This window comes from Diorhabda carinulata, chromosome X (genome assembly GCF_026250575.1).
Source record: "Diorhabda carinulata isolate Delta chromosome X, icDioCari1.1, whole genome shotgun sequence".
Taxonomy (NCBI): Eukaryota; Metazoa; Arthropoda; class Insecta; order Coleoptera; family Chrysomelidae; genus Diorhabda; species Diorhabda carinulata.
In genome coordinates, this window is record NC_079472.1 from 12,162,423 (window position 1) to 12,180,705 (window position 18,283).

At 33.5% G+C, this 18,283-nt stretch overlaps 1 protein-coding gene across 4 annotated transcripts in view; it reads left to right on the top strand.

The window, feature by feature from the left end:
• The window catches only part of LOC130901697 (optomotor-blind protein-like), a 119,150-nt gene that overhangs the window by 76,080 nt on the left and 24,787 nt on the right, over window positions 1-18,283 (top strand). For 2 of the 4 annotated variants that reach the window (XM_057813233.1, XM_057813234.1), the window contains exon 4: window positions 529-555. The exons of the other annotated variants lie outside the window; for them this stretch is intronic. In XM_057813233.1, the coding sequence (XP_057669216.1) occupies window positions 529-555 (27 nt within the window). The remainder of the gene's footprint in view (window positions 1-528; window positions 556-18,283) is intronic. 4 annotated transcript variants of the gene reach the window in all.

Below are 18,283 nucleotides of genomic sequence, written 5' to 3' on the forward strand. Positions count from 1 at the left end.
ATCCAATACCTAGACCATCGACACTCAAAGTGTTAAATACACATTCTGAACTTAGAGTGAATGAAATCGGAGTCCGGTTGATCGAAGATTGAGATTCAACTGTTAGTTAAAACAGAATTTACGTATTATAAATATCGAAGTGTCAACCGACAGTTGAAATGTACTTTCTAACCTCAATTTTTGTTTACTTTAGCTTGCGTGTTGGTTAAAATTGAACTCTCAGTGCAGCCAACGCAAATTTTTGGGAAGAAAGTTAACCGGTTAACCATCGGTGGAGTTTCGATCGGCGGTTGATCAAAATCTAGTTGAGTTTCTTCTAGGACGTCATTTTGGATTAATTTAGATTCTAATTTACAATTTCTTCGATTGTTGTTTCTTGGTGGATGAATAGGAGACAAAAGAAAAATTAAAATCCAAATCAGATTATTATAAATAAATTACTTTGGATAGTTTGTAATGTTTTCGAAACAAAACATCTGGTATAATAATATTTGACGATTATCTAAAACTATGTTTACTTATTTTCAGTTGAAAGACAAAGCTGTAGAACTTCTGGTACGTAAAATTTTTATTAATTCATTTTTAAGTTCGTAGGTAGGCAAAATACATAGTTTTGGATAATATAATATTATTATTAATTAATTTATTAACAAGACTTGAGCTTGAGAGAATATATTAGAGACTATATTAAGGAAATATTACAAACTATTAGATATTAATTTATTTTCTTGCTATCGTACTGAAAGAGAAGCTTGAAAAATGTGTTAAAAATTTCTCTGACATTCTGTTTTCAAGTTATCTATGACCTAAAGGTCATGAGTTAGGAAAATCTCTATTCTGAAAAAAAAATGTCTCCCTTTGAAACTTCAATTATAGCAATTGGATAATAGAATAGAGAAAGGAACCGGTAGCAGTGTGAGAGGTATGTTCCGTGAAGATTAAAGGAAATAACCAAATGTTATAAAACAAAAATCGAAGCTACTTTTGCGGTTCAGTATATTAGTGCTTAACTCAAAAATAACTGAACGGATTTCCACGCAATTTCCACCAATAGAAAGATTGATTCATGTAGAATACTTTGGTGTATATTAAGTCGAGGTTTGGTGGAAATTAGTGGAAATAACCACATATTGTAAAACAAAAATCGATGCTGCTTTTGCGGTTCAGTATATTAGTGCTTAACTCAAAAATTACTGAAAGGATTTCCACGTAATTTCCACCAATAGAATGATTGATTCATGAGGAATACTTTGGTGTATATTAAGTCGAGGTTTTGTGGAAATTAGTGGAAATAACCACATATTAGAAAACATAAATCGATGCTGCTTTTGCGGTTCAGTATATTAGTGCTTAACTCAAAAATTACTGAAAGGATTTTCACGCAATTTCCACCAATAGAATGATTGATTCTTGAGGAATATTTTGGTCTATGAAAAGTCGAGGTTCCGTGAAGATTAGTTGAAATAACCACATGTTATAAAACAAAGATCGATGCTGCTTTTGCGGTTCAGTATATTAGTGCTTAACTCAAAAATTACTGAACGGATTTCCCGCAATTTCCACCAATAGAAAGATTCATTCATGAGGAATATTTTCGTGTATAATAAGTCGAGGTTTGGTGGAAATTAGTGGAAATAATCACATATTATAAAACAAAAATCGATGTTGCTTTTGCGGTTCAGTATATTAGTGCTTAACTCAAAAATTACTGAAAGGATTTCCACGCAATTTCCACCAATAGAATGATTGATTCTTGAGGAATATTTTGGTCTATGAAAAGTCGAGGTTCCGTAAAGATTAGTTGAAATAACCACATGTTATAAAACAAAAATCGATGCTGCTTTTGCGGTTCAGTATATTAGTGCTTAACTCAAAAATTACTGAACGGATTTCCCGCAATTTCCACCAATAGAAAGATTCATTCATGAGGAATATTTTCGTGTATAATAAGTCGAGGTTTGGTGGAAATTAGTGGAAATAATCACATATTAGAAAACAAAAATCGATGCTGCTTTTGCGGTTCAGTATATTAGTGCTTAACTCAAAAATTACTGAAAGGATTTTCACGCAATTTCCACCAATAGAATGATTGATTCTTGAGGAATATTTTGGTCTATAAAAAGTCGAGGTTCCGTAAAGATTAGTTGAAATAACCACATGTTATAAAACAAAAATCGATGCTGCTTTTGCGGTTCAGTATATTAGTGCTTAACTCAAAAATTACTGAACGGATTTCCCGCAATTTCCACCAATAGAAAGATTCATTCATGAGGAATATTTTCGTGTATAATAAGTCGAGGTTTGGTGGAAATTAGTGGAAATAATCACATATTAGAAAACATAAATCGATGCTGCTTTTGCGGTTCAGTATATTAGTGCTTAACTCAAAAATTACTGAAAGGATTTCCACGTAATTTCCACCAATAGAATGATTGATTCATGAGGAATACTTTGGTGTATATTAAGTCGAGGTTTTGTGGAAATTAGTGGAAATAACCACATATTAGAAAACATAAATCGATGCTGCTTTTGCGGTTCAGTATATTAGTGCTTAACTCAAAAATTACTGAAAGGATTTTCACGCAATTTCCACCAATAGAATGATTGATTCTTGAGGAATATTTTGGTCTATGAAAAGTCGAGGTTCCGTAAAGATTAGTTGAAATAACCACATGTTATAAAACAAAAATCGATGCTGCTTTTGCGGTTCAGTATATTAGTGCTTAACTCAAAAATTACTGAACGGATTTCCCGCAATTTCCACCAATAGAAAGATTGATTCATGAGGAATACTTTGGTGTATATTAAGTCGAGGTTTTGTGGAAATTAGTGGAAATAACCACATATTAGAAAACAAAAATCGATGCTGCTTTTGAGGTTCAGTATATTAGTGCTTAACTCAAAAATTACTGAAAGGATTTCCACGCAATTTCCACCAATAGAAAGATTGATTCATGAGGAATACTTTGGTGTATATTAAGTCGAGGTTTTGTGGAAATTAGTGGAAATAACCACATATTAGAAAACAAAAATCGATGCTGCTTTTGCGGTTCAGTATATTAGTGCTTAACTCAAAAATTACTGAAAGGATTTTCACGCAATTTCCACCAATAGAATGATTGATTCTTGAGGAATATTTTGGTCTATGAAAAGTCGAGGTTCCGTGAAGATTAGTTGAAATAACCACATGTTATAAAACAAAGATCGATGCTGCTTTTGCGGTTCAGTATATTAGTGCTTAACTCAAAAATTACTGAACGGATTTCCCGCAATTTCCACCAATAGAAAGATTCATTCATGAGGAATATTTTCGTGTATAATAAGTCGAGGTTTGGTGGAAATTAGTGGAAATAATCACATATTATAAAACAAAAATCGATGTTGCTTTTGCGGTTCAGTATATTAGTGCTTAACTCAAAAATTACTGAAAGGATTTCCACGCAATTTCCACCAATAGAATGATTGATTCTTGAGGAATATTTTGGTCTATGAAAAGTCGAGGTTCCGTAAAGATTAGTTGAAATAACCACATGTTATAAAACAAAAATCGATGCTGCTTTTGCGGTTCAGTATATTAGTGCTTAACTCAAAAATTACTGAACGGATTTCCCGCAATTTCCACCAATAGAAAGATTCATTCATGAGGAATATTTTCGTGTATAATAAGTCGAGGTTTGGTGGAAATTAGTGGAAATAATCACATATTAGAAAACAAAAATCGATGCTGCTTTTGCGGTTCAGTATATTAGTGCTTAACTCAAAAATTACTGAAAGGATTTCCACGCAATTTCCACCAATAGAAAGATTGATTCATGTAGAATACTTTGGTGTATATTAAGTCGAGGTTTTGTGGAAATTAGTGGAAATAACCACATATTATAAAACAAAAATCGATGCTGCTTTTGCGGTTCAGTATATTAGTGCTTAACTCAAAAATTACTGAAAGGATTTCCACGCAATTTCCACCAATAGAAAGATTGATTCATGAGGAATACTTTGGTGTATATTAAGTCGAGGTTTTGTGGAAATTAGTGGAAATAACCACATATTAGAAAACAAAAATCGATGCTGCTTTTGCGGTTCAGTATATTAGTGCTTAACTCAAAAATTACTGAAAGGATTTCCACGCAATTTCCACCAATAGAATGATTGATTCTTGAGGAATATTTTGGTCTATGAAAAGTCGAGGTTCCGTAAAGATTAGTTGAAATAACCACATGTTATAAAACAAAAATCGATGCTGCTTTTGCGGTTCTGTATATTAGTGCTTAACTCAAAAATTAATGAAAGGATTTCCACGCAATTTCCACCAATAGAAAGATTGATTCATGATCTCTTATGTTGAGTTTTTGTAAGCACATTCATCAATAATAGGGATTATTAAAATGTAATTTAAAAATAATGTCATTTATTATTATTGAAAATTATTAAAACAAAGCCCTAGGGTATTCCAGAAGTTAAGTTCTACGGGATTAAAACCACTGTAAGACATGTGTTTCCAATATTCGATCGCCATGTTAATCATTTGAGGAATTGCGAACAAAATTTTGTCACCAAAATTTGCTTACAACCCCACAGGTCATAAAAGATACAGTTAGTTAGATAGCAAGCAGAAGAAGAAAAAGAAAAATTCCTTGATGTGCTGCGAGAGCGACTACTCCCCACTTAATTTTGCCAAGTGGTATTCAACTACTCCCAATTTTGACTAAGAAAAAAGAGACAAATTCAAGCATAATTGGCATAAATCGAAGGGTATTTCATGATAATAATGTATTCGAAAAATTTCGAGTCCGCCCCTGTCTCGTAAAACTATTCCCTAGCAACAAATTACTCACCATAAAACGTTTTTCTTTTCTTATTTCACCACAACATAATATCCTGACCTCCTTCGTCATTGTGATCCTTGGAATTTATCGCGAAATTCATCCGAGACGCAGACCAAAAAAATATAAAAACGAAAAAATACCCTAATAAAATTAACAAGGTTCCTAACCTTACCTTTATCAAATTATTCCGAAGATCGTACGCCTTCTCGCCGGACAGTGGCGCCATCTGACCACGCCCCTTCTCACTCTCTCTACCCGTCCCACGATTAATCTTCTCTTTGTCTTTCTTCTTCCAATCTTAGTCCGATCGCTGATCGAATACACAAAATCATCATTAATATCACTACAGGTCAGGATTCCAATGAATAAAATAATTAATAAAATTTTTAATATTTGGTGGAGGTTCTCAAAGGAATAAGGCGTGTTCACCAAAATTTTTAACTTGATTTGTTTATAAAGGTTATCTCAAAAATACCGTTTATTATATAATCAAACAACGAAAGCCTTAATATTCTAAATATATCTCATCTCAAATGTTGAGCAATAATTTCGCGAAAAATGAATCTGAATAAAAATTAATCTGACCAGTGGCGTATCAAACACAATCAACGATAAAGTTTTTTATTTCATAATAAATCACTACATATATGAAACGCTATTATAATCATTGATTTTCTAGTAATTTCAGTTTAAAGAGCGTACTCAATTAGAATCACAATTTTTGTTTGAGTACGAATTATTAAATTTTCTTTTTTCGGGTTTTCTGTTCAGCAAAACTCAAAGTTGCGTAACAGTTATGGAAATATTCCGTGAAGATTAGTGGAAATAACCACATATTATAAAACAAAGATCGATGCTGCTTTTGCGGTTCTGTATATTAGTGCTTAACTCAAAAATTATTGAACGGATTTTCACGCAATTTCCACCAATATATGAATTGATTCATGAGGAATATTTTGGTCTATGAAAAGTTGAGGTTCCGTGAAGATTAGTGGAAATAACCACAAGTTATAAAACGAAGATCGATGCTGCTTTTGCGGTTCTGTATATTAGTGCTTAACTCAAAAATTATTGAACGGATTTTCACGCAATTTCCACCAATATATGAATTGATTCATGAGGAATATTTTGGTCTATGAAAAGTTGAGGTTCCGTGAAGATTAGTGGAAATAACCACAAGTTATAAAACGAAGATCGATGCTGCTTTTGCGGTTCTGTATATTAGTGCTTAACTCAAAAATTATTGAACGGATTTTCACGCAATTTCCACCAATATATGAATTGATTCATGAGGAATATTTTGGTCTATGAAAAGTCGAGGTTTCGTGAAGATTAGTGGAAATAACCACAAGTTATAAAACAAAGATCGATGCTGGTTTTACGGTTCAGTATATTAGTGCTTAACTCAAAAATTACTGAACAGATTTCCACGCAATTTCCACCAATAGAAAGATTGATTCATGAGGAATATTTTGATATATGATAACTCGAGGTTTCGTGAAGATTAGTGGAAATAACCACAAGTTATAAAACAAAGATCGATGCTGCTTTTGCGGTTCTGTATATTAGTGCTTAACTCAAAAATTATTGAACGGATTTTCACGCAATTTCCACCAATATATGAATTGATTCATGAGGAATATTTTGGTCTATGAAAAGTCGAGGTTTCGTGAAGATTAGTGGAAATAACCACAAGTTATAAAACAAAGATCGATGCTGCTTTTGCGGTTCAGTATATTAGTGCATAAATCAAAAATTACTGAACGGATTTCCACGCAATTTCCACCATTTGATAGATGAATTCATGAGGAATATTTTGGTCTATGAAAAGTCGAGGTTTCGTGAAGATTAGTGGAAATAACCACAAGTTATAAAACAAATATCGATGCTGCTTTTACGATTCTGTATATTCAGCTTTAAACAAGCTTCCAGTATCTTGGGGACGTTCATTCTCGCAAATTTGACTTTCCCTGATGAATTTCAGGTATGTCAAGGTTTAACGACCTTTCGAGTCTTTTTAAGATCTTCCAGGCCAACTTACGAGAGTTTTGAGGCATATGAAAGATCTATGGCTTTATGTTGAAGCGCTTTATATGGTTTATAAAATTTTGCAATTGACTTTTCATTAAAATAGCTCCTTGTGCAAACTCTTAAAGTGAAAATCTCAAAGCGTTGCATCTAAATGTGGCAAGGATTTTATCACCTACCGCCCCTACCGGCTACGTTCTAAAACTAAGTGTTTTTGATAAAACTTCCCGTTTAACTTGTTCTTGCTCGTAGATAAATTGAATTAATTGAAGATAAATCTAATTTATTTTACTAGACGTCGCACCCTCTCGGAATGTGGGCCCCTTACGGATGGGGGCCCGTGGCATTTTGCCCGTCCCGACATCCTACTGTTGATGCAAGATCCGAACTCATACATTCTGAATTGACGGCCATTATACACCTAGGTATTGATAGCAAGATAATTTAAAATAATATAGTTCTAATAACGTCTTAATAATTTTTGAACTGTAATTTATTCTCTTACAAATCTTTCTTCAGCAGTAATATCCCAAGAATATTGAGAATTATTCGGAAAAAAAACGGATTTCGAAAGCTTGTTGCTTGGAAACAGATACCGTCTCTTGATGTACTAATTATACAGAAAATACAAAGCAAAAACAATGCATTTGAAGGTGGAATCAACAAAAGAAAAATTAGAAAAGCTTAGTGAAGATCCAGACGTGTTTGATTCTATACCTGATGAAGATGTATGTCCAATACGTATGGTGTTAATAAATTTGGTAATGACGTTCTTCGTCAATATTTAAATATTCTTCTATTCAGTTGACATGTTGTGACCAGTAATTTTTATGAGATTTTGCTTTTGTCTACCACTTTTAACCAATCCACTAACCACGGTCGATCTATTGGATTGTATTTTGATTCCTTGGTATTTTGTCCAATATTGAATCGTCTTTCTTTCAATGGACATATCATCATAACAGCGATAATTTTCGGATCTGACAGGACGAACGTTGTTTTTTAAGACTGTCCCTGCGATTTATTTATAGTCATTGAAAAGGCTATACGTATCGGAAATTATTAATCTTGGAATCATCGGTATACGCTACATCCTCTTCTTTATATTTATCTTCTATGATTGTTGCCTCAATGACGTTATTCATCATCTTTTCCACAACCAGTCTTGTGCCATTGCCCAGTCAAGTTTGATGATGACAACTGATCCTTTTAACTGCTATTCTTGCTGAATACAGGATTGTATTCAACTCGATTTGTTACAAAACCTAATTATACCTCAGCTATGTGATCGAATTTCCTCTGAAGCTCTTCAGAGGTATTTCCATTTCATTAATTTTCGTTATTTCTACGGAACTTGATACTGTCGATCTTTCCTTTCACAGCAGTTTTCGCCGTATAGAATCGCGAGCAGCTCGCGCACTTTTGAGCGTGTCCATAAGAACTTACGTTTCTTTATGATATTTTTTCTTGTAATAACTTACTTACTAGGTTTCACGGTAGTTTTTTTAAATTCTGTACTAAACTCCCTCCGATTTCCATATAATTGCTACCTTCTATCATTTCATCAAGTCCATAAAAGCTTTCCATACAAATTTTTTACTGTTAACAGTATTTTTCAGACGACGCCATCTGAAAGCTGTTCGAAAGTCGCGTTTTGAGTGTTCCATGTAGTAGAAGTGACAGTTCCGTACTGTAAAACACTTTCGGGACGCTCTGGAGTGATTCTAATCACTTGACAGTTGACAGTTGACAGTTTCACTTCGATAATTTTGTTTACCTTAAATTTTAATTTTAATAAATTAATATTGATATTACAAATATCATTAAGTACATTGAATTGTTCAATAAATAAAATGTTTATAATTCTCTATTATTTATTTTGTTTCCTCAGTGTAATTGACAAAGTTTTGTATCTTATGCGTCGTTTAAAAAATGTTGTGTACGCCGCGGCTGAAATACTACTTTGTAGAGTAGGACTTTCAGTCCTTGGCATATAAATAACTATTTTGGTATATTTGGTTTTACAATTTCATCAATATTTTCGTTAATACTTCGACCAAATCGTGACATTTTGAAATACTAAACGTCAAAATCGAAATAAACCGATTTGTTTCCATGGCAACGTGGTGAAGTAGAAACATGTGATCTGTTTTTAGTATAATGCTGTACTGATTGGTTGTGTTAAATCGGATGATCTAAAATTAATTGATTTGATTGGATTTCTATTGCAGCCAAAAATTTTCATTGTAATTTAAATAAACATTTTTTTTAGTAATTTCTAGATGTCTGACCCGCGGAATATGATTTTGATTTGTTCTTGTCCAGACTACCATGTCTGTTAATTCTTGTTTTTGTTTTTATAGCTTATTGTGATTGGCTTACGTGATATAATGGCCATTGTTAAATCTTTGACAGGTTTTTATTAAAAATATTTCTGTCCAAAAAGAGGTGGAGCTTGTCCTTTTATATTTAAGTGACCATATAGTATTTAATAAACAAAAAAACAATTATAAATTCTCAGAATTTTACTTAAAGTGAAAACATTCTTTTCATATGAAAAATATTTTTGGTATATCTTAGTACTAAATATCGTCTTTATGGAGTCTCATAATAAATGTGAAGGATGATTATTGGAAATTATGGAAATTATGTCAAAATACCATAATTTATACCAGGAAGGTCCCAGAAGTACCTGGCCCAATAAACAAATAACATAATCGTCAAGATTCTCAAATTAGCCATTAACTAGCAACATAACCTCTTTATTGTTGGGAAATATTTGACCACTGAGCCATTTTTTCAACTCTCTGAATCAAAATAGCCCCGAGGGGACTAAATCTGGCAAATAGGGTGGATGGGGTAGCAATTCAAACTTTAATTCATCAATTTTGGGTGAGCAGGTGCAATGTATTTGTGAAACTCTTCCTTCTTAGCCAAATACGGCCATTTTTGCTTGATTTATTTACTCAATCGTTGAAATAACTTCACATAATGCTTGCTGTTTATAAATTATCCCAAGCGCATCTCAAAACACCAACGCCATGAAGTTCCATGCAGATGGAACCGTCTTTTCCTTCATTGGAACTGGTTCTCCCTTTCCAAACTATTCCACCTTCCATACATGGTTATAAAGCGTCACCTTATTGCGACAAGGCCAGAGCATAATCTGTTGTCTCCAAAATTTACCGTTATTACGAGGAGACCTTCGAGTGTACAAATTGAGTCGATTTTTTAGCTCACCCTGTATCCTACAAAAGGTGAAAAACTTCTCTTGTGACAAATAAAATAATTTTTTTCTTGCTAAAACTGTTAATATTAGAGCAGAAATAATCACTATTACGTAATTAAAGAAAAGAGACAGAAGGATCAGCAAAGTGTGAGCTGCTAGATCCTCAGACCTTATAGAATTTCTTGTACGTGGAAGGATCTGAGGTTTATGGTGAATAGTTCAAGTTCACAAATGATACAGGGCTTTTTCTATGGGTTGCACGCATCGTGAAACATTGACCAAACTTCTGCAAGCTATCCAGAATCTTCAGGACAACGCTTTACATATGAGATGTGAGAGAACTGTCGTGGTTACATCTCAGACTTAGACCCCAGCAACTATCCCCAGTTTATCAAGCTAAAAGACCACTTAAATAGGAAATGCTTCAATAGTTAAAGCGCTTCTTCAACGGGTTGACGACTAGGGAATACCTAAGCTGGAATATGGATACTATGTTTTAGTATGACCCTCGTAGAACGAATTTATCGATTTGATGTGAGCATTCCGAGTTTAAAAACGATTTGAGGGATGAAAATACCTCAAAATAGAAAATTTGTGTTTAATAATAATAATTACGTCTCCCCAATATCATTTCATTATTAATATTGTCGTGATTTATAATCCTGAATCGATGATTTTTTTTATATATATGAAAGACGACAAATTTCGAGGTACCAGACCGTTCTTAGCACACTTAATTTCATATTATTAATATTGTATATAAACTGATTTGATTTTATTGCTTCTTTATCTATTCTGAGATTAAGCAAATTCGAAATTATCTATAGCGTGATTAAAATTTGAAATCGACAATAGTTGATTGTAGCATAGAAATTGGATTGAATTACAAATAAATTATAGTTTGAACAAAATAAAAAACACGCTTTTAGCAATAATGAAATTACCGATGGGAAAATCAACTGAATTAATGTCAGTTTTATGAAATTGTAGGGTGCAGTTCAAAAGAAACGTTGTTTGAACAATCCGGATCATATATATGCTGAGTCTTAAGCTTAAATGTGTGTGGAATATTTAAAATTATGAAGAAGTGTCTTTGATTTCGAAAACCGACTATTATCCATTAAGATCAATACACTTTGGCATGCGTTTGAACCAATTTTCGAAGCATTTCAGCGCTTGACTATTTAGTATACAAGCTACAGCATTGTAAGCATAGAAACTGAAAAAAAATGCTTTTGGTAACCGCTAAAATTAGACATTTATGTTAAGAATGTATTTATATATTTCAAAAGTCATTTTTGTAGATATTTTTCATTATTTATATAAATGTAGTGTACATTGAAGCATCCTCGTGAAGAAACTGATTTAGCCACTCGTTTCCGCGACTTTATCAAAGCTCTAAAAATTGCTCAAAATTTGTTTTTGATCTGTGTTGTTGTTAATATTTACTTAATCAAGTATCAAACTTATTTTGAGACGTTTTTCAAAACTTGATTTATATTTCGAAATCTACTAGGCCAAGAGCCGGGCTTTTTTTGTAAAAAACGTAAGGGAACAAGTTTTTTTTTTTGAATATATTCAGGGGTGTCCCCTGAAAGTAAATTCAAGGGCGTCATGGGGGGAATTCACTTCAGCCGCCATCTTGAAAAACACGTTTTATTAAATATCTCGCGAACCGCGTATCGTACGACAAAAATTGTTCAGATCATTATTGTAGGTAATAATATTTTCAATATTATTTATTTGAAACTTTTTTTTGTATAACGCATAGGTTTTTAATTATAGCGCTCCAAACTTTTTTCAATATGGTTTTTGCTAAATATTTAGTTACGCTACATCGTACGGATTGTTATTGTTATTCTTAATATTATTATTATTAATTAACGTTATGATTGTATTATGCTATATTATATTGTACAGTATTATTTTCGAAAAATCGCTAAACCGTTTCAATTTTGTAAAATACTAAAATCTAAAATCACTAAAAGAAAAAGAATTTTACGAAAGTTACTTTAAAAAAAAACCATAAACGCTACGGGAATAAGGTTCCAATGAAATTTATAGAAAATTTTATGCTCTACAATCCAGTTACCACCATTTTCAATTTATCATTGACCATTAACTAAAAATTTAGCAAAAACTATATTGAAAAAACTTTAGAGCGCTATAATTAAAAAACTATGAGTTATACAAAAAAAAGTTTCAAATAAAAAAGATTGCAAATATTATTATCTACAATAATGATTGAAACAATTTTTGTCGTACGACACGCGGTTTGCGAGATATTTAATAAGTGAAGCCCCCTTCATGACACCCACTTGGATTTACATTCAGGGGACACCCCTGAACATATTAAAAAAAAATACCTATTCCCGTACGTTTTTTTCAGAACATACTTTTTTGGTTCGGGCTCTTGGATCGAAGAAGCCAGTTGAAACTTTGTCTAAAGCTTGGTTGAGACTAAATAAACATTTATAATCATAGATAAAATATAGTGTTCAACTTGCAACAATAATAATGATAAATTTTAACAGAAAACTGTGGCAACTGCGTGAGTAATGATTCACATAACCTCCCATGGAAAAACTATTAGATTCCAATCTGTATATCGAAAACATTCACTAATAATATGTAAACGTGTACTATTGAAGCTTTATCGTGTTAAATCCGTATAGGATTAGTTGAAGTAGATAATTTGATTTAAAAATTAGTCTTTGACATCACAATACATTCCAAGGTGAAATTATTTTGATAATTTTCTGTAGAAACAATAATTCTGATAATGAAAAGTTAATGTTAATTGGAATCAACTTATAGAAACTTTTGTTTAAATGTTTTTGTTATAAGAGAAGAAATATCCAATTCAGATGTCACTTGGAAACATAACCTATGCACAATGTGAAATCCTAGGTCCTATATCAGGGCCAGCTCTAACAAACTATGGAAATAATCTCTCTAATCCTTGGAAGACGAGTCCTGGAAAAGCCTTGTTAGATAATGACGCGCTAAAACATTTACTGATGAGTAACAATGGTATTGGTATGGCGGTTTTGGTCTTGTTATTTCGAAAATATCAATACCAAGGCTACCTTCAGATTCGCAAGACCAAAACCGGGTCTGCAATACCAATACTACGTGGACAAGACTAGAAACTTGATCTTGATCATGCATTTACGAGATGTGGCTGTTACTAGACTGATGATGTTATGTCTATTTATTCATTATCACCTTTAACATATACCTCTCCTCTATCTTTACATCGCTCCAGAAGAATCTACATCTACCAGTTTTTTTTCTGTCAGTTCCTCTATAACGTGCGCCGTGTTTTCTTTCGAAGCTTTAACAGACTCCAATCTCGTTCTTTTTAATGCAGATTTGACTTAAAGTGAACGGTAGAAGTCACAACGTGCAAGATCCGGCGATTAAGGTGGGTAGTCTAGTACTGGGATGTTGTTATTGGCTAGAACTTTCACAACATTCAATTGTTGTAGTTCTACAACTAAAGAAATAAACAGTCCCTATGAAAACGAAGGCCACGGCTACACTGGTTTGTATACAGATACGGTAAACCTCGTATTCGAAGAAGTAGGCTTCAGGCTACTAGCTGATGGTCGCTAACTAGTCCGTACCGAGAAAATAGATCAGTATGGTAAAAAAACAAGGAATGACTACCATATAATTGAATACAGCGGAATCCGAGGCATTTTAGAGCTGTTAGTCTATGATTTGTCACTAGGTATCAACGTTGCTAGTCAACAACATTTGAATTATATATATTTGAACTAGACTCGTCTCGATATAAATAAATATTTTTAATTTATTGAAGTCCTTTCACGGCTACCGACACTTAGAGCTATTATAATTTTTCAAATTTCAATTGCGAGATATCAACGTACCAGATACATTCCCCACGAAATACCTTTCGTTAAAATACCCATTAAAGTTCGTATCTACTGTACCTGGGTGGCCATCTATCGTTTAAAACAGCCACTAAAAGACACCCATTTTCACATTAAAAGAGATGTGGAATCTGCTAGCGCTACCGTACAGATAAAACCAAAAGATTATCACTTTTTTTCCAAAGAAAGTCTCAGTTTAATTGCGTATTTATGTATCTACAGGGTGTTTAAAAATTTAATGATATATACCGGACGGTACTCGTGAAATTTTCTAAGAAATCCAAACCGTACTTTAAGTATAATTTTTTAATGGAGGATTCTTTAGAATGAACTCGTTAATAGATAAAATGTGTATAATAAATACAGAATGTATAAAAAATTGCTCGTTTATTCGTACGTAAAATACTATCCGCAGCATACTTGAGGCTGACACGGTTGATTCCCCAAACTTTGAAAAAGCGACGTTCCGGTTTCCCCCTTTATATCGTCTCTAACACCCCTTCCAGTGACGTACAACCATTTTGAATTCAATAATACGCAAAGAAATTGGTAAAACTAACTAAATTCAGAAAATATTTATGTGAAGGCCAAGTGTAGACTTAATTTTTGGAGTTAATAAGTCAATTTATATCTAATTCGTTTTGTCTGTTCGGTTAACTTCGATACAATTTTTGAGTTTACCATCAAAAAAGTCGAAAGGGATAATATCAAGTAATGTAGGTGGCCAATACATTGATCCAATACACCTTTCTTCAAACTGGTTATTGTGATTATTGGAATCAATTGGAAAAAATTATTTTGGTAGCTTTGGTTTTGGTTTATCTGTAACTAGTGAGGGATTTTCCCGAACCCAAGATTAAATATTTCAGTTTTGGTCTAGCATCAGTTTTGGTATTATTTGATATTGATTTGGAGATCAAAACTTCAAGATCTATCATCTTGAATAACTCCTTTTGGACTTTGTTTACGTTAAGCGTATGCGTTCGACGAATTTCCATGATTTTCGACGTGGACTAAACGTCAGGAACTACTGCCACGTTCCAAATATCGCCCCCTTAAGAGAAATAAAGACCAATAGATCTTTCCTTGATGATTTTCACCCGGGTATTAATATTTTCATAGCTTTGGGTGTGTTTTATCTGTAACTAGTGAGGGATTTTCTCGAGCCCAAGATTAAATATTTCAGTTCAGGTCTAGCATCAGTTTTGGTATTATTTGATATTGATTTGGAGACTAAAATTTCAAGATCTATCATCATGTATAACTCCTTTTGGACTTTGTTTACGTTAAGCGTATGCGTTCGATGAATTTCCATGATTTTCGACGTGGACTGAACGTCAGGAACTACTGTCACGTTCCAAATATCGCCCCCTTAAGAGAAATAAAGACCAATAGATCTTTCCTGATGGTTTCCACCCGGGTATTTTGGGAGCTTTAGATGTGTTTTATCTGTATCTAGTGAGGGATTTTTCCGAACTCACTAGCGACAATTGGATTCTGTATCACAACGTAGCCGTTTGATACAGAAGATTCAATATTTCAGTCTTGGTTTAGGCTGTCAATGAATACACTTGAAGAAGCAGTTGGTGCGTCCAAATTACTTATTTTAGAGGTACCTCAATCGAAATGGGAAAAATACTCAGACAATTCGTATAAACGCATGCAAAAGTGAATTGATATCAATGAAGAATATTTTGAAAAACAATCCAATTGTCAATCTCAAAACTTAAGTAGCAACCCTCGTAGATTATAAAGCACAGTCGTTAATTGCCATTTTTGATAGCGTTTCGGCATATACTAATGTAAAAGACAAAAACCAATACCTTGTATATGAATTACAGTCTGGTAAAGTAAACTACCGAGTATTAAAATTATTTTAATTCAATTATTAAATAATCGATTATCCCAAATACCCGCCTATGTCTTTTGAATACTAAATTACCACACCGGAAGTAAAGACATCGATCTTTCGGTATTCTCACCACCTCCTTTAACGCAAAGTAGCATCGTAGGCGACGCTAGCGCCCTCTAGTAAAAGTACAGTAAAAGGATGTTATATACGAAAGGTCTTTAAAGAGCATAGAAACTTTGGTTAAAGAAAACGGCGTGGCGTGTTTAATACAGGTTCTAGCTAAAACGTTTTTCTTGACGTATCATATTTAAACGCTCTATATATAACGAAGTATAATTAAATTAATTAATCTCGACCCGTCCCTGTTAACTCGCCGAGCTTTTCGGTCTATAAATGTCAGCGTTCGAAAACATTAACATTATTATCATTTTAAAAGTTTCAAAGATAAAGTGGTCTAATTGCGGTTCGGTGGAATCAAAAAGGTCTATAGTAAAATATCCGATATCTTCGAAACGATACGATGGAGTTTATTTCGGCAAAAGAAACACAACATCTTGTCTTTATGCTTAATTAGCAGATATCGGATGATACCGACCGAGATTCGAACGAATCCGAGGCGGTAAAACAGTCGTCGTCGTTACCTATGACAATTTCTTCTTTTTTTTAATTCTTCTTCTTTTTATTGTGGCTTTTAGCGACAACGTGGTTGGCATCAGGAGTTGGATTTTGAATATAATCATCATTTTTATTTATTTATTCGTTATCTGATTACGTGTATGCGAAAAATTGTTCATTCAACACAAATGCATAAAATAACCAATAAAATTATTAGAAGATCGTAAAGTCAAAGTCATTAGATTAAAAAACATACGCAATATCATAAAAATAATCATATTTGGAAAGGAATTATTGGAAATTATTTCATTGTTAACAACTTGAATGCAGGAATATTTAAAACTGCCCTCAAATAATGTCGTGCCAACTTTGACAAACTTGTATCATGACGTAGCACTCTTTGTCTGAAATATCGATCGACATATTAGTTGGTTGTCAAATGTCACTTTTTCAACCTTCTGTGGACTTCCACAAATAATTCAAGACCAAAATTAGTCAAATCGGTCCAGCCGTTCTCAAATTTCAGCGAGATTGACGAACAGCATGTATATACAAGGTCTGGCTATTAAATAACGTCCCAAAACACTTTCCGTCACTATTATAGTATTTGTGCAGGAGCAGCGTTTCAATCTCAATTTTCTCGCTTAATTGAAAAAAAAAACTCCGACTGAGTGCTATAAATTGTTGCAATAGGCATATGGGGACAATTCTCTATCTCGTGCGCGTGTTTTTGAGTGGTGTAAGCGCTTTAGTGAGTGGCGAAAGAGTACTGAAGATGACCAGCGCCCAGGTTCGTTTCAACTCCGAAAACAATGACCAAAATCAACCAAATTGTGCGTGCAGATCGACGAATGAGCATCCGGATGATTGCCGAGGCTGTAAACGCCGATAAAAAACGGTTAGAAAAATTTTACACATGACAAAAGTCTGTGCGAAGTTGGTGCCAAAAAATCTGACTCCCGACCAAAAGTATTTGGTCAAAAAGCGCATTCCAGTGCTAGAACACCCGCCGTACTCATCAGATTTGGTACCGTGCGACTTTTTATATGCTTCGAAAGGGACCCGATTTTTCTTCAAAATAGGCGTTATTCTCCTCGTATGATGAGAAGCTTTATCCTGCAAGAAAAACTTTAAAAAATCTCAAAAGGGGGCTACATCTGGAGTAGATAGTGAATCAAATCGTGAATTTTGCTCTTTCTTTTTATTCTAAGATAGTTGTTTCATTAGCAATTTCTCAATTTACCTCATCAAAAAATATTACGTAACACCCTCCCGTTATTATTTCAAAATTTTGAAAATAGTAGATTAATACAATCTACTTGCCATCTCAAAAAATAGTTTTGCAGCGGGTGAAACCATCTTCGGAGCAATTTAGCCTTTCGCCTTCTCATTTTTTCGATTTAATAGTGCAATTGTTAATTCCAGTTTCATCTGCAGTTATGCGCCGACTCATTTTGATCAAACCACGTAAATAAATCCTTTAAAATGTTGATTAAAATGCGCTTTCCTTCTAAATAAGCTAAAGCGACATCTACCGTGCTAAAGAGTGTTGATTTCAAATGTACGAGATCTGACTATTAAATAATGAGACTGGTTACGAAAAAGGGTTTGCTCCCCTTCAATATACCCCCCTCCCATCGACACACAGCTTTCCATAAGTTTTTTTCATTGATCGAAGAGGTGTTGGAAGTCTTCTTTGGTGAGTGCCTTTTGGAGGTCTGCCGTTTTTTGCTTTAACGCTTCCATTGACTCAAATCGGGTCCCTTTCAAAGCAGATCTTTTTCTAATCTTTCAAGGAAATCTGAACAGACATGTTGACGCAAAAGCTTTTGTT